Source organism: Hyla sarda, chromosome 4, assembly GCF_029499605.1.
Source record: "Hyla sarda isolate aHylSar1 chromosome 4, aHylSar1.hap1, whole genome shotgun sequence".
NCBI lineage: Eukaryota > Metazoa > Chordata > Amphibia > Anura > Hylidae > Hyla > Hyla sarda.
This window is the reverse complement of record NC_079192.1, coordinates 325883449-325906650: the sequence shown is the minus strand read 5'-3', so window position 1 is coordinate 325906650 and position 23202 is coordinate 325883449. Positions and strand designations below refer to the sequence as shown.

At 46.0% G+C, this 23202-nt stretch overlaps 1 protein-coding gene across 2 annotated transcripts in view; it reads left to right on the top strand.

Moving 5' to 3' along the window:
- The window catches only part of LOC130369580 (ADP-ribosylation factor-like protein 3), a 59104-nt gene that overhangs the window by 10887 nt on the left and 25015 nt on the right, over nt 1-23202 (top strand). For both annotated transcript variants that reach the window (XM_056575001.1, XM_056575000.1), the window contains exons 3-4: nt 11741-11893; nt 22753-22869. In XM_056575001.1, the coding sequence (XP_056430976.1) occupies nt 11741-11893; nt 22753-22869 (270 nt within the window). The remainder of the gene's footprint in view (nt 1-11740; nt 11894-22752; nt 22870-23202) is intronic.

Sequence of the window (23202 nt, the reverse complement as noted above, 5' to 3'; positions counted from 1 at the left end):
ATAATATTGAAATGTTTATTGAAAAAATATGTCATAAAACATACATAAAAAAAAGGATATCATGCATCCAAAAACAGAGTGTCACGATGCCGGCTGGCAGGTAGTGGATCCTCTGTGCCAGAGAGGGATGGCGAGGACCGCGCTAGTGGACCGGTTCTAAGCCACTACAGGTTTTCACCAGAGCCCGCCGCAAAGCGGGATGGTCTTGCTGCGGCGGTAGTGACCAGGTCGTATCCACTAGCAACGGCTCCCCTCTCTGACTGCTGAAGATAGGCGAGGTACAAGGGAGTAGGCAGAAGCAAAGTCGGACGTAGCAGAAGGTCGGGGGCAGGCGGCAAGGTTCGTAGTCAGGGGAGATAGCAGAAGTTCTGGTACACAGGCTTTAAACACACAAAACGCTTTCACTAGGCACAAGGGCAACAAGATCCGGCAAGGGAGTGCAAGGGAGGAGACCAGATATAGCCAGGGAGCAGGTGGGAGCCAATTAAGCTAATTGGGCCAGGCACCAATCATTGGTGCACTGGCCCTTTAAGTCTCAGGGAGCTGGCGCGCGCACGCCCTAGAGAGCGGAGCCGCGCGCGCCAGCACATGACAGCAGGGGACGGGAACGGGTAAGTGACCTGGGATGCGATTCGCGAGCGGGCGCGTCCCGCTGTGCGAATCGCATCCCCAACGGCCATGACAGAGCAGCGCTCCCGGTCAGCGGGACTGACCGGGGAGCTGCAGGGAGAAAGACGCCGTGAGCGCTCCGGGGAGGAGCGGGGGCCCGGAGCGCTAGGCGTAACAGTACCCCCCCCCTTAGGTCTCCCCTTCTCTTTGTCCGGTAACTGCCTCCCCTGGGATGAGGACACCGGGAAAGGATGGAGGGATTCCTCAACGGCAGGCAGAACAGCAGGAGTAGGAATGGGGAGAGAGGGCAGAGGGCGAGACCTGGCACGGGGCAGTGTGACACCAGGACGAGGGCCATGAGGGGACACAGAGGCTTGCCTGATGGGACTGGGAGGGGGGGAGAGGCATTTCCTGTGGCAGGCAGAGTCCTTAATGACCTTAGGGGGACCGGATACAGGAGGAACCACAGGGTCACGGCAGGGAGTACTGGGAACCGGTTGAAGGCAGTCCTTGGAACAAGAGGGACCCCAACTCTTGATCTCCCCAGTGGACCAATCCAGGGTTGGGGAATGGTGTTGAAGCCAGGGTAGTCCAAGGAGAATTTCGGAAGTGCAATTAGGAAGGACAAAAAATACAATTTCCTCGTGATGAGGTCCGATGCACATTAGGAGGGGCTCCGTGCGGTAACGCACGGTGCAATCCAACCTGGCTCCGTTGACCGCGGAAATGTGGAGTGGCTTGACAAGACGGGTCACCGGAATGCGGAATTTATTCACTAAGGACTCCCGAATAAAATTCCCAAAAGCTCCAGAGTCCAGGCACGCCACGGCTGAGAGGGGAGAGCTGGCTGAAGTAGAAATCCGAACAGGCACCGTGAGACGTGGAGAAGCCGACTTAGCATCAAGAGACGCCACACCCACGAGAGCTGGGTGCGAGCGTGCGTTTCCCAGACGTGGAGGACGGATTGGGCAATCCACCAAAAAATGTTCAGTACTGGCACAGTACAGACAAAGATTCTCTTCCTTACGGCGATTCCTCTCTTCCAGGGTCAGGCGAGACCGATCCACTTGCATGGCCTCCTCGGCGGGAGGCCTAGGCGCAGATTGCAGTGGAGACTGTGGGAGAGGTGCCCAGAGATCTAAGTCTTTTTCCTGGCGGAGCTCTTGATGCCTCTCAGAAAAACGCATGTCAATGCGAGTGGCTAGATGAATGAGTTCATGCAGGTTAGCAGGAGTCTCTCGTGCGGCCAGAACATCTTTAATGTTGCTGGATAGGCCTTTTTTAAAGGTCGCGCAGAGAGCCTCATTATTCCAGGATAGTTCAGAAGCAAGAGTACGGAATTGTATGGCGTACTCGCCAACGGAGGAATTACCCTGGACCAGGTTCAGCAGGGCAGTCTCAGCAGAAGAGGCTCGGGCAGGTTCCTCAAAGACACTTCGAATTTCCGAGAAGAAGGAGTGTACAGAGGCAGTGACGGGGTCATTGCGGTCCCAGAGCGGTGTGGCCCATGACAGGGCTTTTCCAGACAGAAGGCTGACTACGAAAGCCACCTTAGACCTTTCAGTAGGAAACTGGTCCGACATCATCTCCAAGTGCAGGGAACATTGCGAAAGAAAGCCACGGCAAAACTTAGAGTCCCCATTAAATTTGTCCGGCAAGGACAGGCGGAGGCTAGGAGTGGCCACTCGCTGCGGAAGGGGTGCAGGAGCTGGCGGAGGAGATGGTTGTTGCTGCTGTAGCTGTGACTGTACTTGCTGTAGTTGTGACTGGAGTTGCTGTGTCATGGTGGTCAAGTACGACAGCTGGTGATCTTGTTGGGCGATCTGACGAGCTTGCTGGGCGACCAGCGTAGGGAGGTCAGAGACAACTGGCAGGGGAACCTCAGCGGGATCCATGGCCGGATCTACTGTCACGATGCCGGCTGGCAGGTAGTGGATCCTCTGTGCCAGAGAGGGATGGCGAGGACCGCGCTAGTGGACCGGTTCTAAGCCACTACAGGTTTTCACCAGAGCCCGCCGCAAAGCGGGATGGTCTTGCTGCGGCGGTAGTGACCAGGTCGTATCCACTAGCAACGGCTCCCCTCTCTGACTGCTGAAGATAGGCGAGGTACAAGGGAGTAGGCAGAAGCAAAGTCGGACGTAGCAGAAGGTCGGGGGCAGGCGGCAAGGTTCGTAGTCAGGGGAGATAGCAGAAGTTCTGGTACACAGGCTTTAAACACACAAAACGCTTTCACTAGGCACAAGGGCAACAAGATCCGGCAAGGGAGTGCAAGGGAGGAGACCAGATATAGCCAGGGAGCAGGTGGGAGCCAATTAAGCTAATTGGGCCAGGCACCAATCATTGGTGCACTGGCCCTTTAAGTCTCAGGGAGCTGGCGCGCGCGCGCCCTAGAGAGCGGAGCCGCGCGCGCCAGCACATGACAGCAGGGGACGGGAACGGGTAAGTGACCTGGGATGCGATTCGCGAGCGGGCGCGTCCCGCTGTGCGAATCGCATCCCCAACGGCCATGACAGAGCAGCGCTCCCGGTCAGCGGGACTGACCGGGGAGCTGCAGGGAGAAAGACGCCGTGAGCGCTCCGGGGAGGAGCGGGGGCCCGGAGCGCTAGGCGTAACACAGAGAAACATCCCCAATGACCTACATTATAATAAATACAGATAAACTACTAAGGGCATATAGAGTTTAGTCACAAAATACACTCCAAGTAGAAATAAATTACACGGGACTCACCATAGACCATGTTTTATTTATATACTTACATACATGATATCAGGGGGAAGACAAACAAAAGTAGGGGTGGACAGCTGAATAAGAGCCTCCTATTTAGTTGTGCACCCCCACTATTGTTCTTTTCCCCCCTGATATAATGTATGTGAGTATATGAATCAATTAATAAAGAAGAAAAAACTCACGGTCTATGGTGAGTGCCGCAACTTATATCTATATGTAATATACAGTGGGGCAAAAAAAGTATTTAGTCAGCCACCAATTGTGCAAGTTCTCCCACTTACTCTAGAGAAGATCTGCATGGAGGAATGGGCCAAAATACCAGCAACAGTGTGTGAAAACCTTGTGAAGACTTACAGGAATCGTTTGAGCTCATTGCCGACAAAGGGTATATAAAAAATTATTGAGATGAACTTTTGTTATTGACAAAATACTTATTTTCCACCATAATTTGTAAATAAATTCTTTAAAAATCAGACTATGTGATTTTACGGATTTTTTTTCTCATTCTGTCTCTCATAGTTGAGGTATACATATGATGAAAATTACAGGCCTCTCATCTTTTTAAGTGGGAGAACTTGCACAATTGATGACTGACTAAATACTTTTTGCCCCACTGTTTCTTGCCAATAATATGAAGCAGAGCACCATCTGACGTGTTGAATATTGGCACCTACATCTAGCTGTATGATTTTCAATATTTTGTGTTGAACTGGTGTAGAAATGTGGCGGTTGAGTCATACTGCGCTCAGCGTATTGCCGGCCGCAGCGATGTCCCGCCTCGGCTGATAGGCTGAGCGCACTGTCATGTAAGGAGCCTGTAATATAATAAAGGAGTTGCTGACAGCAGAGGAAGGCTAAGTGCCGAAACGCGTCCTGTGACTTGGATATACAATAAATACCATTTGCTTGCATCGGTGAGTGCTGGGACCTCCTTTATTATATTACAATACTCCTTTCCTCGTGCACCACCACTTTTCAGATAGTGCCGACCATTGCTCTACTATGTAAGGAGCCTGGGCCCCCCTTCTCCCTTCTGCCTGGGCTCCTTACATGACTATCACCGGCCGAGGCGGGACATCGCTGCTGCCGGCAATACGCTGAGCGCAGTATGACTCACTGTCCCCAGGAAGGAGGACGGAGGACCGAGACAACGATAACGGCGCAACGGGGGAATGTCGGAAGGCGAGTTAAAGTTTGTTTTGTTACTTTTTGCCGCCCGGGCACAGGCGATTATAAACAAAAATGTATGCTACAGATCTCCCTTAAATATACAAATCAGCAGGAAAATAATAAAGTGATAAAAAGCTACTAATACATTAAAGGGGTTATCCAGGAAAAAACTTTTTTTTATATATCAACTGGCTCCAGAAAGTTAAACAGATTTGTAAATCACTTCTATTAAAAAAAATCTTAATCCTTTCTGTACTTATGAGCTGCTGAAGTTGAGTTGTTCTTTTCTGTCTAAGTGCTCTCTGATGACACCTGTCTCGGGAACCGCCCAGTTTAGAAGCAAATCCCCATAGCAAATCTCTTCTACTCTGTGCAGTTCCCAAGACAAGCAGAGATGTCAGCAGAGAGCACTGTTGCCAGACAGAAAACAATTCAACTTTAGCGGCTGATAATTATTGAAAGGATTAAGATTTTTTAATAGAAGTAATTTACAAATCTGTTTAACTTTCTGGAGCCAGTTGATATAAAAAATAAAAAAAGGTTTTTCCTGGAATACCCCTTTAAATTGCCATGTGTAAATGTATGGAAAGCATAATAACCTGCCAAGTACAAATGATAAAGCTATACAAACCCTAAAGGAGGATAAATGGATGTAGGGACTGTGATGGTGCGACTTCAATGCACTTTTCAGCACGTGGAACCAGGAGTGGCCTCCCCCCCAGATATCCTTACATTTACATGCAAAATAAATCAGATTGCTACAGTCACATAACGAACACCCACGTGATTACGTCGTCCGGAGCAAGCCGTGTGGGGATAGAGCAGCGGACGCGCACAAGCGATGGGGACAATGACTAAAAAAATTTACTAAATAATAAAGTCACTGTAGGTAGTAAGGGAAAGAGCGCCATCTGTTGGTAACTATTAATTAATACAGTACTAGCATAAAAGCATATGGATTGAATGGAGAGTACCAGCAGAAATAAATAAATACATTGGAAAATTAAACATGTGGAATGACCAATGGTGAATATATAATTAGATCATATTTATAAATAATGTAGATGGAAAGAATAAATAACAAAATAAAAAAATAAAGAGGATATATATATATATATATATATATATATATATATATATATATATATACAGTGGTCCCTCAAGTTAGGATATTAATTGGTTCCAGGATGACCATTGTATGTTGAAACCATTGTATGTTGAGACCATAACTCTATGGAAACCTGGTAATTGGTTCTGAAGCCCCAAAATGTCATCCAAAAATAGGGAAAAGTAAGGATTAAAGAAAAATAAGTAGATAACTAATACAGATAAAGCAAATCCTTACATATAAAAGAAAGAAAGATCTGCTGGGAGCTGTAATCACTGTCTATGTCAGTGTTTACCATCCAGGGTGACTCCAGCTGTTGTAAAACTACAACTTCCAGCATGCCTGGACAGCCAAAGGCTGTCCAGGCATGCTGGGAGTTGTAGTTTTGCAACAGCTGGAGGCACTGTGGTTGGGAAAGACTGGTCGATATAGAGGACAGGAGCTTCTTCTGGGTCCTGTACAGTACACGCAAAATGGAGACATCCTTACCTAAAGAGTAGTGTAGTACCTACCTGTACTGTAGGGGGTGCTACCAGACAGTCAGTGCATGCACTTCAGTAGTACAGGTGTAAATGTCCAATCTGATTGGTCAGTTCTTCCAGCCATTGACACGTTTCGCAGATTCCATAGCATTGTATGTTGAGTCTGGTTTCAAGTTACAATAGTCCAGAAAAGACCATTGTATGTTGAAACTATTGTATGTTGGGGCCATTGTAAGTTGAGGGATCACTGTATATATATGTATACTTATAACTTATAACCTGTAATGAATTACAGGTAGTGACTGTTAATGTGACAAGGAAGTGGATGCATGATTCATATAACTGAATAGTTCAGTGAAAGACACTGTAATGCACCAGTGAATTATGCAAACATTAGGAATGTTGTGTAAATCTGTAAATGAGTCAATGCGATGAAAAGCAATGAAAAAAAAAGAATAGTATGGGAATAATGAAGCATAAAAGACATAAAGGTGTGGAAAAATAAATAAAAAAAGCCAAATAGTAAATGAAGTGGAGTGAAAAACATATACATGTGTGAGTGAGTGAATGAATTTAGCCAAACACTGGACAAAAAAGGGTCTGAGTACAATATGAAAAGATATATATATATATATATATATATATATATATACACACACACACAGTATATTTATAGTTAAATGCATGAAAAAGCTGCTGCAAACCACAGCAACCATAAAAAGTCTATAGATAGTCCATGACGTGACTTCTCATATCTCATTCAAATATCCGTGGAAAAGAATAAGTGGGTACAATGAAAAAAAGTAAGAAAACTAAAATCATGTAATAAACAATTAAAAACAGATTTGGAACTCCACTTAGGTCAGAAAAATTGGGAAAATCTGAGAACTTTGTTAAGCCTGATAGATGCATAGTCTTCAAATGCCAAGTCCTGGCCAAGTGTTTGCTAGTAGAAAATAACTGCAGGTGAAGCACTGGTTCATCATATGTACTGACCACATGACCACAAGGGTATATAGAAAACACAGTTGGGATTGCTCACTCACCTTTCAGTGTTGCGCAGCAGGCACAACACTGTGAAGCACATGTGTGAGTATGTATACTCAAAAACGATCCTTGTAGCAGCCTTGCGTCCTGGTCCCGAACATCAGTGATGGTGGTCGTGCAGATTCAAGTAATGGAGAGGTATGTACCTTTCCTTGGTGAGGATCGCACAGCGGCGCTAGCATCAGGCTATCTTGTCAATTATGCACAGGAACAGCAGTAGTAAAACCAAACAGGTTTATTGGTAGGTATAAAATAAAATAAAAACAGGTACAGAGACAACGCGTTCCGCAAGGATCCCCTTGCTTCGTCAGGACCTGACGAAGCAAGGGGATCCTTGCGAAACGCGTGGTCTCTGTACCTGTTTTTATTTCATTTTATACCTACCAATAAACCTGTTTGGTTTTACTACTGCTGTTCCTGTGCATAATTGACAAGATAGCCTGATGCTAGCGCCGCTGTGCGATCCTCACCAAGGAAAGGTACATACCTCTCCATTACTTGAATATTAAATCAGAATATTCAACTTAATTGTTTTCAATATGTGTAACAAAGAGTTAATGCTTTATATCTACCCCTTAGAGACATTGTAGGAGCAATATACTTCCATTTTACAGACAGTGGGTGTGGGGGATTTTCCGATGAAAGGGAATGCATTGTCACCAAAGTATCTATTGTTTAAATCCTGATTTTATATTAAAGGAGTACTCCAGGATATAAAAACTTATCCCCTAGCCTAAGGATAGAGCATAAGTTTCAGATCGCGGGAGGGGGGGGTCCAACTGCTGGGGCCCCCCGCAATCTACCATACGGGGCAACCGAAAATAGCGCGTTTTGACCACCGCATGACGTGGCGGCCGAGACGCCCCGTCAATACATCTCTATGGCAGAGCCGGAGACAGCCAAATGCCGAGCTCCAGCTATCCCATAGAGATGTATTGAGGGGGAGTGTCGGCCGCCACGTCATGCGGTGGTCAAACATGCCCCTTGCCACTAACTTCTGGGGCCCTGTATGGGAGATCGCTGGGGGGCCCTAGCGGTCGCACCCCCTGGGATCTGAAACTTATCCCTTATCCTAAGAATAGGGGATACGTTTTCATATCCCGGAGTACTCCTTTAAATATATTATTTATTAACCTACACTCTTCCTTCAGAAAGAATAAATAATTAACTGACAGGTACCACACCAAATCAATTATGTAACCTACAAGTGCTACCTGAATAAAGTAACAACCATATACTAAAAAATGCTAATCTTTATTCAATTCATAAATACACAAAAAAAATCAATCACAGACATAGACAGACCCCTAACCCTTAAAAAAACATATACCCCAAAACAATAGGCACTGACCAATCCCATATAATTATATTAGCTGGTACAATAGTTCCACTGTCCAATAGCTATCACAATCATAAGACCTCAATGTACATTAGTGTTACCATACCATATGGCTCAAATAGCATATTTACCTGGATTGGGAATAGTGGTATCGAGTGGGGACCCTCTGCCTCCTCAATGCCGTTTCGTAGTATTCACTACTTCTTCAACAGGAGCTCCTTTAAATATATGTGTGGTGTCCGGGTACAGAACATGGTTCTGTACAGTCCTAAAGTCCCCTCAGGTAGAGTCCCTCAAGTCCACAGGGCTCTCCTGCAGGGTCCCCCTAGGTCATTATTATTGTATTCTATTGTATATTAATTATTTACATTTATTGTATGCATTGTACAAGTGGATATAAGCTATGTACAAAGGTTATTAGGATATTTACTTCATTGTCATGTGAGATGTGATCACATGATAGCCAGAGTTCCACAGGCACAGGTAAAAACAGGCAACCAGCTACCAATGGGCTTTAGTCCAGCCCCCTGATATATAAGGGTATGTAGTCTCCATTCCCTCTCTCTTACTTTCTGGACATTAAAGGAGTACTCTGGTGAGAATTTATTTTTTTTTTATCAACTGGTGCCAGAAAGTTAAACAGATTTGTAAATTACTTCTATTAAATAATCTTAATCCTTCCTGTACTTATTAGCTGCTGAATACTACAGTGGAAATTCTTTTCTTTTTGAAACACTTAACTGTCTGCTGACATCACGAGCACAGTGCTCTCTGCTGACATCTCTGTCCATTTTATGAACTGTCCAGAACAGCATATGTTTGCTATGAGGATTTCCTTTTACCCTGGACAGTTCCTAAAAATGGACAGAGATGTCAGTAGAGAGCACTGTGCTCGTGATTCAGCAGACAGCTCTGTGTTTCAAACGGAAAATAATTTCCACTATAGTATTCAGCAGCTAATAAGTACAGGAAGGATTAAGATTTTTTAATAGAAGTAATTTACAAATCTGTTTAACTTTCTGGCACAAGTTGATTAAAAAAAAAAAAAAAAGTTTTTCACCGGAGAATCACTTACAGCAAGCACAAGTCCTGTACAAGTCAAGTCCAGCATATGTAGGCCAAAGCCTACAAGTCGGCAGCCACATCTAGTCCGTAATTTTTCTATGTCTACAAGTCACGTCTCTACTGTCCCACCCAAAGTCATAACAGTAGCACAGTGGCCTGCATCATCATTATTACCACTACAAGTCCAAGCAAGCCCGAGAGATTCCCTGTGTCCCGGTCACCTCTGTGGAAGTTGGCTATTTGTAAAGACTGTTATTCTGCCTTCTTTGGTAAAGTTCCAGTTGCATCAAAACCTGCTTTGGACTCTTATTTAACCTATGCCATTTTGGTTTGGTTGTCGGTGGTGCCCAACACCATACAACCACATCCTGGCGTCACGAACACTAGGGGTTAAAGGTGTACTCTGGTGGAAAACTTTTTTTTTTTATGAACTGGTGCCAGAAAGTTAAACAGATTTGTAAATTACTTCTATTAAAAAATCTTAATCCTTTTAGTACCTTTTAGCAGCTGTATGCTACAGAGGAAATTCTTTACTTTTTGAATTTCTAATTTTGTGTTGTCCACAGTGCTCTCTGCTGACATCAGGAACTGTCCAGAGTAGCATAGGTTTGCTATGGGGATTTTCTCCTGCTCTGGACAGTTCCTGATACGGGCATCAGGTGTCAGCAGAGAGCACTGTGGACAACACAAAAAAGAATTTCAAAAAAGAAAGATTTTCCTCTGTAGCAAACAGCTGCTAAAAAGTACTGAAAGGATTAAGATTTTTTAATAGAAGTAATTTACAAATGACACTTATTCTTTGCTGCTGAAGAAAGGACTGAGAGAGTTCTGAAACGCGTCCAGCGTCCCCTCAATACCTATTGAGACCACCAGTATATTTGCCCTGCTTAAGTCAATAGCAGTCCGATACCGGACAATAAACTGTCAATCACCCGACACCCGGTGAAGGAGACATCCGCGCCTCGCTGCCACGAGGACGCCTCCGGCACATGTACGTGCGCATCCGCAGAACCGCTGCGACAACACCACCCGCAACCCAACATCTACCAACATCACCACTGTGGGAGACTGCCGAGTCTCCGGTGATGCTGCCGCTTACCAAGACAGCTACTCAGTGCTAATACACTGCAGGATTACACAGCTCATCAGGAGGAGATCGCAGCATCCCCGTGAAGTTCAGCGCATCAGTGTCCGGGAGCGGTGAGATATAAAGTATCATACAAATATGCATGTATATTAACAGTGACTGCACACTAGCTGTTCATGTTGAATATTGTCTATAAATATCAAGTTTATCTTCTACTTAAACATTGAAGTGCTTAAATAGCCGGACTCATCAGAACGGTTGCTACGGGTTACTAACCTTATGGTTGCCATTGGTTACCACAATACCAGAATCGGTCTATATGAGCAGGACTTTTTTATGAGAGGAGATTATTTACCATAGAGGATGGACTAAGACTCTCCCACCCAGATCCCTCTCTATATATATGTTTATGGTGGTCTCTATATTCTTATTTTATATCTTTTATAATTTTTTACAAGTATATTTTTATATTTTATATACTGTACTATACATATGCTATAGTTCTTAATAGTTGGTGCTGCGCCTACACAAGGGCCCTGTGAGACGCAGTTGCTGCTATTTACATTTTATCTAATATTCAATTGTCACATTATATACAATCAATAAATTGAAATATTACTTTAAACACAACCTGTCCAGTTGTCTCAAACCCTGAGCCCTAATATATATATTTCTACAGACAAACTACAATCTGACACCTTGGGTATAAGTGTCTAATTAGGTAGCCCGGGTTTATTTGGTGGGTAGTCAGACAAGAGCCTCTCCAACTCTTTTATATAATTTACAAATCTGTTTAACTTTCTGGCACCAATTCATTTAAAAAAAAAAAAACGGTCACCGTGGGTCACCACATATGTTTCCAGATCAGGTAGAACTTGTTCTACTTGATCTGGAGCAGTTTAGATAAGATGGATGTCCCAAAAAAACATGTCTAAAATAAAAAATAAAAACTCTTTGATTTGGAAACAAAAAAGCTTTATGGAAAAGGGATTTAGTATCTGATTTTAAATAATAAATAATCTAGGTGTAGATAATATGACAACGTGTAAGAACTTCATCGTATTATGATTTTTCCAACCATTTCACATTTGGTCTCTGTGTTTAGGGTTTGTTGTCACTGGCAGAAGAATTAAGAAAAGTAGAAGATCTGGATGAAAATGTGATTAGAATAGTATTACTAGGGTTGGACAATGCTGGCAAGACAACCATATTGACCAAGCTTGCTTTGGAGGACATCAGTAATATTACTCCAACACAGGTATGTTCTTAGTTGATAAGTCTATCTAATCTAAAGGCACACAGAATTTCTTTAGAAAACAAGTACCGTATTTTTCGCCATATAAGACGCACTTTTTCTTCCCCAAAACTGGGGGGGGGGGAAAGTTGTCTTATACGGCGAATACACACCTATCGGGTCGGTCCCGGCGGCCATCAACAGCCGGGACCCGCGGCTAACCCTTCAGACGCGTCGATCAAAGCTGACCGCCGCGTCTGAAGCCAAAGTGACAGTAACCCGGCTGCTCAGTCGGGCTGTTTGGGACCGCCGCGGTGAAATCGTGGCATCCCGAACAGCTTACAGGACACCGGGAGGGACCTTACCTGCCTCCTCGATGTCTGCTCCGTGCCGGGATCCCCTGCATGGCCGGCACTCTCCTTCGACGTCATCACGTCGTCGCGCACGCCGTCCCATTATCCAATAGGAGTGGCGTGCGTAGCGACGTGATGACGGCGACGGAGAGCGTGGGTCCCAGGGAAGAAGATGTCCGGAGCATCGGGGACGCGGCAACAGCGATGGAGCGACATCCAGGGCAGCGGTGACGAGCGGTGACGGGTCCGGAGCGGCGGGGACACGTGAGTATTACCTCCTATACAAGTGGTCTTCAACCTGCGGACCTCCAGATGTTGCAAAACTACAACTCCCAGCATGCCGGGAGTTGTAGTTTTGCAACATCTGGAGGTCCGCAGGTTGAAGATCACTGTTGGGTGCAGAATCTTTTTTTTCTAGATTTTGCACCTTTAAAATTGGGTGCATCTTATATGCCGGTGCGTCCTATAGGGCGAAAAATATGGTAGTAATTTCCTACAAATGGTCCTGTTTGTACCTGTTGGTGCACAATGCTCTACGTTTATGGCAATGATGCTATGTAGTTAGTTGAGTGGTCCCTAAGGCCCTTTGCACCCTACGGAACATCCACCCAGAGAAATTCCAGGCGGACACTCCGTGTGCAGCAGATGCAGGTGGAATAAACCACTGCTAGGACCGTCAACTCCAATGACAGCAATGCATTTATTTCGGAATATAGTTCCCAACTGTACTATAAGCTTAACTCTTTAAGAAATAAAATGGGTAATTCTTTAGCTTTGAAAAGGGATATAAGGTTATCAATAAGTCTTTTATACATCAGCATGGTACCAATAAAACTGCAACTTATCCCACAAAAACAAGCCCTTAAAGGGGTAGTCCAGTGGTGAAAAACTTATCCCCTATCCTAAGGATAGGGGATAAGTTTGAGATTGCGGGGGGTCCCACCGCTGGGGCCCCCTGCGAGCTCTCTGTACGGGGGCCAGGCTCTCCGCCAGATAGCGGGTGTCGACCCCCGCACGAAGCGGCGGCTGACACGCCCCCTCAATACATCTCTATGGCAATGCCGGAGATTGCCGAAGGCAGCGCTTCGGCTCTGCCATAGAGTTGTATTGAGGGGGCGTGTCGGCCGCCGCTTCGTGCGGAGGTCGACACGCCCCCTTCCCGCGGGCTGTCGGGGCTCCGTACAGGAGATCGCAGGGGGCCCCAGCGGTCGGACTCCCCGCAATCTCAAACTTATCCCCTATCCTTAGGATAGGGGATAAGTTGTTCACCACTGGGTCACCACTGGACTACTCCTTTAAGAAAGCTTTGTTGAAAAATAAAAAGTTGCGGCTCTCAAAATGCAAAAGTTTTATTAGCAAAAGTAGTAAAAATACAAATGATCTTGCAAAAAGCAAGTTCTCAAACATGTAGCTCAATCGAAGTTCTCTCTGACTCTCTGACTGTGGTGCTAAAAATGTTTTCCAAAAATCCATGTGTCCTTAAAGGGGTTCTCTGGCCCTAAGACATCTTATCCCCTATTCCCCTATTCAAAGGATAGTGGATAAGATGTCCGCTGCTGGGGACCCCCGCAAACTCTCATGCAGCACACACCTGTCTCAGCTGCACGAAGTGATGATTGCTCCATATCTGAAGCCTCACGACCACAGGACCGGGGTACCCAAACACAAGGGGGCGGAGTCATTACGCCACAATACTCCAACCCCGTGGTCTTGAGTCTTCAGACACGGCGCGATCATCTTTTCATGCCGCTGAGACAGGTGTGTGCTGCATGCAGCCGAGATCCCAGAGGTCCCCAGTGGTAGGACCCCCGCAATCAGACATCTTATCCCCTATCCTTTGGATAGGGGGGGATAAGATGTCTTAGGGCCGGAGTATCCCTTTAAAGAGAATCTGCCATCAGTGTCACTAATCTGTTGTGTGGTGAGGTTGTGATGGAGGGCAGATGTTATTACCCTAGGGGCAGATGGCATTAACCCCTTGTGTTCGTGATGCCAGGGCATGGTTTAAACTCTTCACCACCCGAAAGTACACTGTTGGATCCTGGGCTAGGCACAGGTGCAAATAATTACTCCGACGCCGAGTTATGGAACAATGGCAGCTTTACTAGTTAGACAGGTGTAACAGTCTTAACAGCTTAGCCAGACTCAAGGAGGTGACCAGTGACTTCAGAGATCTTAGGGCTCACTGGGACTTATAGTGGATTTGGACAATTTGCTGCAGGTCCACACTGACTTGACACAGATAAATCTTGACTGACTTGACTGGGACTGACTAGACAGACTTCACCCTGTTTGTAGCTTACCAGGTTTTGACGTTCACCTTTGGGGTAGTGGACTTGTGGATGCGTGGCTGCGTGGTTGGCTTTAGGCCTCCTCAGGACACCAGACACTCTCTCTGGACATGACCTCACTGCACTCAGCACTCAAGAGACTAAGAGACTGAACTAGCTCCACCCAGGTTTTATAAGGGGGAGACTCAGGAGGGGTCAATTGGTCACATGGTAACTGGTACCTTCCTTGGTTGCAATGTATAGCAACATTACTTAACGGTACATAACACTATATACACTTTACATGAATAATCATAGACATTGAACACTATTCTCGGTACATAGGTACAGGCAGGGGCGGACACAGACAACAGAGGGCCCCTGTGCAAAGAATGTGCCTGGGCCCCCCCCCCCCCCCCCCCCAAAAAAAAAAAGTAATATGCCATAAAATTGCACTGCAACTCACATTAATCTGCATTAGATAGGCAGCAGTTCCCCCACATTAGGTAGCATAGATTCCCCACATTAGGTAGCATAGTTTTCCCACATTATGTAGCATATATTCCCCACATTAGGTAGCATTGCATAGTTTCCCCACATTAGGTAACGTAGCATAATTTCCCCACATTAGGTAGCGTAGCATTTATTCCCCACATTAGGTAGCGCAGCATATATTCCCCACATTAGGTAGCGTAGCATAGATTCCCTACATTAGGTAGCGTAGCCCCACATTAGGTAGCGTAGCATAGCATATATTCCCCACATTAGGTAGCATGGCATAGATTCCCCACATTAGGTAGCGTAGCATATATTCCCCACATTAGGTAGTGTAGCAAAGATTCCCCACATTAGGTAGCATAGCATATATTCCCCACATTAGGTAGCATAGATTCCCCACATTAGGTAGCATAGCATATATTCCCCACATTAGGTAGCATAGATTCCCCACATTAGGTAGCATAGCATATATTCCCCACATTAGGTAGCATAGATTCCCCACATAAGGTAGCGTAGCATAACCCCAACAAACAAACACACACACACTCTCACTCACCCACACACTCTTACCTGGCCTGCACTACATACATTTGCCCATGGGGACTTCCTGGCAGAGGTGCGCGCTATAAGTGACATCATCGCACGCTCTGCGCTGGACGTCAGCGTCCAGGTGCTTGCGATGACGTCACTCACTGCACGCACCTCAGCCAGGAAGTCCCCATGGGCAGATGTAAGTAGCAGTTTAGTGACTGGGCAAGACTGGTTTCCCTGTCATATGTGCACTGGCAGGGCTGCCATCAGAAATTTCGGGGCCCCTTACACAACTCAAGGCCTGAGACCCCCACCGATCACCTCGGTTGAAGTGGTTCTCCAGCTGTTGGAAAGCTAAAACTCCCATCATGTCTGGAGAGCCTCAGGCAATGGGAGTTGTAGTTTTGTAACAGCTGAAGAGACACAGATTGGACACAGTTTTACCCATCATCACTGCAGAACTTACAAGTGACTACAGCTCTGATGGGACAGTCATAAGAACACACAATGATGTCAGTGACCTGAGTGACGTCTTCTTTTCTTCTTCATCTCGTCCAGAGACCAGGTCTTCCCCCAGCTCCATCTTCTCTGCAGAGTCTGACATGCAGACATCATTGGCTCCTCACTGTCAGCAGATCCTCATCCTCTGCATGAAGACAGTAATCATTATAACCTTGCCAGAAAGTGTAACCTAAATAAAATACTGCCCCACACTGTACCCTGAATATAATACTGCTATACACTGTACCCACTAAATATAATACTGCCACACACTGTACCCTGAATATAATCCTGCCACACACTGTACCCTGAATATAATACTGCCACACACTGTACCATGAATAGCATACTGCCATACACTGTACCCACTAAATATAATACTGCTATTCACTGTACCCACTAAATATAATACTGCCCCACACAGTACCCTAAATAAAATACTGTCACACACTGTACCCTAAATAAAATACTGCCCCACACTGTACCCTAAATATAATATTGCCAGACACTGTAACCTGAATACAATACTGCTGTACACTGTACCCACTAAATATAATACTGCTATACACTGTATCCACTAAATATAATCCTGCTACACACTGTAACCTGAATATAATACTGCCACACACTGTACTCCGAATATAATACTGCCACACATTGTACCCACTAAATATAATACTGCCACACACTGTACCCTGAATATAATACTGCTCATACACTGTACCCTGAATATAATAATACTATACACTGTACCCTGAATATAATACTGCTACACACTGTGCCCACTAAATATAATCCTGCCACACACCGTACCCTGAATATAATAATGCTATAAACTGTAACCTGAGTATAATACTGCTATACACTGTACCCACTAAATATAATCCTGCCACACACTGTACCCTGAATATAATACTGCTATACACTGTACCCACTAAATATAATCCTGCCACACACTATACCCACTAAATATAATACCTCTTATCCTCTGTGTCCTCATCATTCCTCATCACCCCCATAACCCCTGCCAAACCTCTCCTCAACACTACTATAACCACCCCCGCACCTCTCCTCATCACTACTATAACCCCCCCACACCTCTCCTCATCACTACTCTAACCCCCCCACACCTCTCCTCATCACTACTATAACCCCTGCACCTCTCCTCATCACTGCTATAACCCCCCCGCACCTCTCCTCATCACTACTATAACCCCCCCACACACCTCTTCTCATCACTACTATAACCCCCCCACACACCTCTCCTCATCACTACTATAACCCCCCCACACACCTCTCCTCATCACTACTATAACCCCCCCACACACCTCTCCTCATCACTACTATAATCCCCGCACCTCTCCTCATCACTACTATAACCCCCGCACCTCTCCTCATCACTACTATAACCCCCGCACCTCTCCTCATCACTATTATAATGCCCCCTGCATCTCTCACCACCCCCATAACACCCCCCTGCACCTCTCTTCACCCCCATAACACCCTCCTGCACCTCTTATCACACCCATAACCCCCCTGCACCTCTCATCACCCCATAACACCCCCCCCCTCATCACCCCCATAACACCCCCTGCATCTCTCATCACTCCCATAACACCTCCTTCATCTCTCATCACCCCCATAACCCCCCCTGCATCTCTCATCACCCCCATAACCCCCCTGCACCTCTCATCACCCCCATAACCTCCCCATGCACCTTTCATCCCTCCATAACACCCCCTGCACCTCTCATCCCCCCATAACACCCCCCTGCACATCTCATTACCCCCATAACACCCCCCTGCATAACCCCCTGCACCTCTCATCACCCCCATAACCTCCCCATGCACCTTTCATCCCCCCATAACACCCCCCTGCACCTCTCATCCCCCCATAACACCCCCTGCACCTCTCATTACCCCCATAACCCCCCCCCACTCTCATCACCCATATAACACCCCAAGCACCAGTTCCCCTGCACCTCTCATCACCATTGTAGTCTGCAAACAACATAGCCCCCATCCAACCCCCCCCCCCCCCCCCCGTTCACTCACCCTGCCGGGGTTCGGTGCAGCTGCTGCTCCTGTCAGTGTCACTGCATGGGGAGGATCCGTCGGGAGGCTGCTGGACTGGAGATCGCGCCGGGACAGGTCAGGTGACTGGAGTAGACGTGCATGCCTGCGCGGGGCACGTCGACTCCCATCAGCCCCTGGCCTGTCCGGCCCTGCCGTACTTCTTAAGGGGCCCGCGCCCTAGAAAGAGCGGGCCTCATAGTCCTGCGGGCCCCCCAGACTATGAGGCCCGGTCATAGTTCTGACGGGTACCCAGCCAGGAGTCAGTGAGTGACAGTCGCAGTCACTCACTGACTAGCCGGAAAAAAAAAAGTACAGGGACGTCCGGGCCTCCCTGAAGCTCCGGGCCCCATACAAGTGTATGGGTTTACCCCCTGATAGCGGCCCTGTGCACTGGGTCCGATGGTAGGACCGGCCCAGCGTGTGAGGGCGGGCCCCCTCCCACGCTGGGCCCCTGTGCAGCTGAACCGGCTGCACAGGCGATATGTCCGCCCCTGGGTACAGGGGAGGCCCAGGGGTCACTGAATGGAGTCTGCCTGACAGGACAACAAGGGTACAGGGGTGAAACTCCTGTACTGGGCCACCACAGTTGGTACAGGCTTGTAGTGTGCATGGCACTGATTAAAAATATACTTGCCACGGGCCAATCGGTAGCTCTGTTCCCCCCGTTATCCCTCCTATTCGGTGTTCACAAGTCTGTAAGAGCAAACTGACGTCATGGCTTCTTCTTCCTCACTCTGCCCGGCTAATAACTATTCATAAACCTACCATATATACTCGAGTCTAAGCCGACCCGAGTATAAGCCGAGACCCCTAATTTCAACCCAAAATCCCAGGAAAAGTTATTGACTCGAGTATAAGCCTAGGGTGGGAAATACATCATCCCCCCCTGTCATTATCCAGACCCGTCATTAACATCCTCATCATCATCCCCTTGTCATCATCCCACACATCCCCCCTTCATCATCCCCTTATCATCCCACATATCCCCCCTTCATCATCCCCTTGTCATCATCCCACACATCCCCCCTTCATCATCCCCTTATCATCCCGCACATCCCCCCTTCCTCATCCCCTTGTCATCATCCCACACATCCCCCCTTCATCATCCCACACATCCCCCCTTCATCATCCCACACATCCCCCCTTCATCATCCCCTTATCATCCCACACATCCCCCCTTCATCATCCCACACATCCCCCCTTCATCATCCCACCCCCCCCTTCATCATCCTCTTCTCATCATTCGCCCTCAGTGGTCTTCAACCTGCGGACCTCCAGAGGTTTCAAAACTACAACTCCCAGCAAGCCCGTGCAGCCATCGGCTGTCCGGGCTTGCTGGGAGTTGTAGTTTTGAAACCTCCGGAGGTCCGCAGGTTGAAGACCACTGCGGCCTTCGACATCATCCAGCCCCCTCTCACCCCCTTTAGTTCTGAGTACTCACCTCCGCTCGGCACTGGTCCGGTCCTGCAGGGCTGTCCGGAGAGGAGGTGGTCCGGTGAGGAGGTGGTCCGGGCTGCTATCTTCACCGGGGGCGCCTCTTCTCCGCGCTTCTGGCCCGGAATAGAGGCGTTGCCTTGACAATGACGCAGAAGTACGTTGGCAATGAACGCACCTCTGCATCGTTGTCAAGGCAACGTGACTATTCTGGGGCCGGGCCCGAAGCGCTTAGAAGAGGTCTCCCCGGTGAAGATAGCAGCCCGGAACCACTATCCCACCGGACCACCTCCTCACCGGACAGTCCTGCAGGACCGGACCAGCGCCGAGCGGAGGTGAGTACTGTACAGAACTAAAGGGGGGGTGAGAGGGGGCTGGATGATGTCGAAGGCCGCAGTGGTCTTCAACCTGCGGACCTCCGGAGGTTTCAAAACTACAACTCCCAGCAAGCCCGGACAGCCGATGGCTGCCCGGGCTTGCTGAGAGTTGTAGTTTTGAAACCTCTGGAGGTCCGCAGGTTGAAGACCACTGCGGGTGGGGGAGTTCACTCGAGTATAAGCCGAGGGGGGTGTTTTCAGCACGAAAAATCGTGCTGAAAAACTCGGCTTATACTCGAGTATATACGGTGTGTCAGCCTGCATGCGCCGCTCCCTAAAGGAGGTTTTCGCATATTTTTTAGCAGGAAAGAGGAGGTAGCAGCCATGACATCAGCTTGCTCTTGCAGATTTGTGAACACCACCAGTGCATCAAGTCTGACATTTGCATAAATGGAATAAGAAGGATAACGGGGGAACTGAGCCACCGATCGGCTTGTGGCAAGTATCATGTTAATCAGTGTCACCCGCACTACAGTTTAGTGAGAACGACACTAATGACAGATTTCCTTTAAGGGCCAAATTAGCTGCATCCAAAACCCTATGCACATGATTTAAATAAAAATCATGATGAATTTCAGACCATTTTGTAGATTTTAACCACTTGTGGAAGTTTATGCAGCAATTTTTAATTCCTGATAGATCCGAAACGTCCCAAAAATGCTGTGTGTGAAAAAAAAAAACCTCAAGGAGTTAAATGTATTGTTCTGAAATCTACACTGATTTTTAGCCAAATATTGTAGAATGCTCAAGACCAGAAAAATAGTATGTAGGTGCCCTTAAAAAAAAAAAAAAAAATATATATATATATACATATATATATATATATATATATATATATATATATATACACATGACAAGCAAATATTTTTTGTTAAATTTCCATAGATATATTTTTGGTGCTTTATGTCTTTTTTTCTCCAAAATACTATGTTTTAGAACATGCCATTTGTTCTTTGTTTTATCAGTCATGTCATTTTTTTGATTGACGGATTTAAGGATGTCAAATGAAGAATGTGAAAAAATGCCACAAAAAGCAACAAAAAATGCAACAAACATGTTTTTTAAGCCAGATAAAAAACCTAAAGAGGTCCATGTGAGAAAAATGCCACAAACTAGGTGAGACTAGGAGAAATGTCACAAAGCGAAAAGCATTGAAGGTATAGTATAGCATTTTATATTTGCCTACAGAGTTCTATCTAATATCTGGCTCCAGCAGTTTAAAAAAAAAAAAAAATGCAATGTTTTTTTAATCCAACACAGGTAAGTATTCAGCTCACCACACCTGCAGTCTTTGTTTAATTCCCTACCCTGGAGCCCGGACAGCCATGTTTTTAAGTCATTCATTTTTTTTGTATGCTGCTGTAATATAAAATATAACTATTTTGGACTACTCCTCCAGAGCTGGACCTTCTTTTGCCTTGAATGTGTTTTTAATGGCACCTCCATGTCTGAAACAACCTTAAATGGGTCCTCTGCTGGAAAACATTTATTTTATTTTTATCAACTATTGCCAGAAAGTTAAACAGATGTGTAAATGTATTCTATTTAAAAATCTTAATCCTTCCAGTACTTATTAGCTGCTATATGCTCCACGGGAAGTTCTTTTCCTGTCTGACCACAGTGCTCTCTGCTGGCACCTCTGTCCATTTTAGGAACTGTCCAGAGTAGGAGCAAATCTTGCTCTGGACATTTCCTGACATGAACAGAGGTGTCAGCAGAGAGCACTGTGGTCAGACAGAAAGGAAATTCAAAAAGAAAATAACTCCCTCTGTAGTATACAGCAGCTGCTAAGTACTGGAAGGATTAAGATTTTTTAATAGAGGTAGTTTACAAATATGTTTAACTTTCTGGCACCAGTTTATTTAAAAGAAAATTTCCAGTGGAGTACCCCTTCAAAGAAAACCTATGGGAGGTTCCGACATTTCCATGCAGCCTATGGACCGTGGTCCTGTGAACCTGACATTGGCTGTTGATTCTGTTTCATCATTTTCCTCTGTGGACATATTTGTACAACCGAGTGCTCCCCCAACATCCTCAATAACCGCTTAGCTCAGGTATATGACAATCACAGGTCTCTAGATTCTCGCTCTGAATGCCCAACCAAATGATATGCTAATCTGTGTTTATGGTGAACATTGGGAGGTGACACAAGCAGCTTTGTGTAGAACATGTCACATCCCTGAAGTGAAATGGACCTTTAAAGGGGTACTCCGGTTGAAAACGTATTTATTTTTTTTTTTTAATCAACTGGTGCCAGAAAGTTAAACAGATTTGTAAATAACTTCTATTAAAAAATCTTAATCCTTCCAGAATTTATTATCGGCTGTATACTACAGAGGGAATGCTTTTCTTTTTGGATTTCTCTACTGTCACGACCACAGTGCTCTCTGCTGATCTAAGCTGTCCATTTTAGGAACTGTCCAGAGCAACATACCTTTGCTATGGGGATTTTCTCCTGCTCTGGACAGTTCCTAAAATGGACAGCAGAGATCAGCAGAGAGCACTGTGGTCGTGACAGTAGAGAAATCCAAAAAGAAAAGCATTTACTCTGTAGTATACAACCGATAATAAATTCTGGAAGGATTAAGATTTTTTAATAGAAGTAATTTACAAATCTGTTTAACTTTCTGAGTTGATTAAAAAAAAAAAAGTTATCAACCGGAGTACCCCTTTAATCTTAATGTTACAGCCACAAAGGCAGGGCTAGCTGCAAATTCTCGTCACCATAAACAAGTTCTAGGGCACAAATTTTGGGGCATTGTAATTGGAAATTATTATTTTTTTATATTTATATCACATAAAATATATTAGTTTTGTAAATATTGTATTCTTTCTTTGTTAAAGGGTTTCAATATAAAAAGTGTCCAGTCTCAAGGTTTGAAGTTATCAGTCTGGGACATTGGCGGTCAGAGAACAATTCGTGCCCACTGGAAGAAATACCTTGGAAACACAGACTTGCTGGTGGGATAATACTGAATTTTCATGAATGTACACAATGTTGAGTTCTTGACATATAACGTCTCCCTGCTGGTCGTCATAAGTTGACACCGCTTGCATCTGGTAATTCCAGTGCTGTACATTACCAGTGCTGCGCATTACCAGTGCTGCGCATTACCGGTGCTGCGCATTACCAGTGCTGCACATTACTAGTGCTGTACATTACCAGTTCTGCACATTACCAGCGCTGCACATTACCAGCGCTGCACATTACCAGTGCTGTACATTACCAGTGCTGCACATTACCAGTGATGCACATTACCAGTGATGCACGTTACCAGTGCTGCACGTTACCAG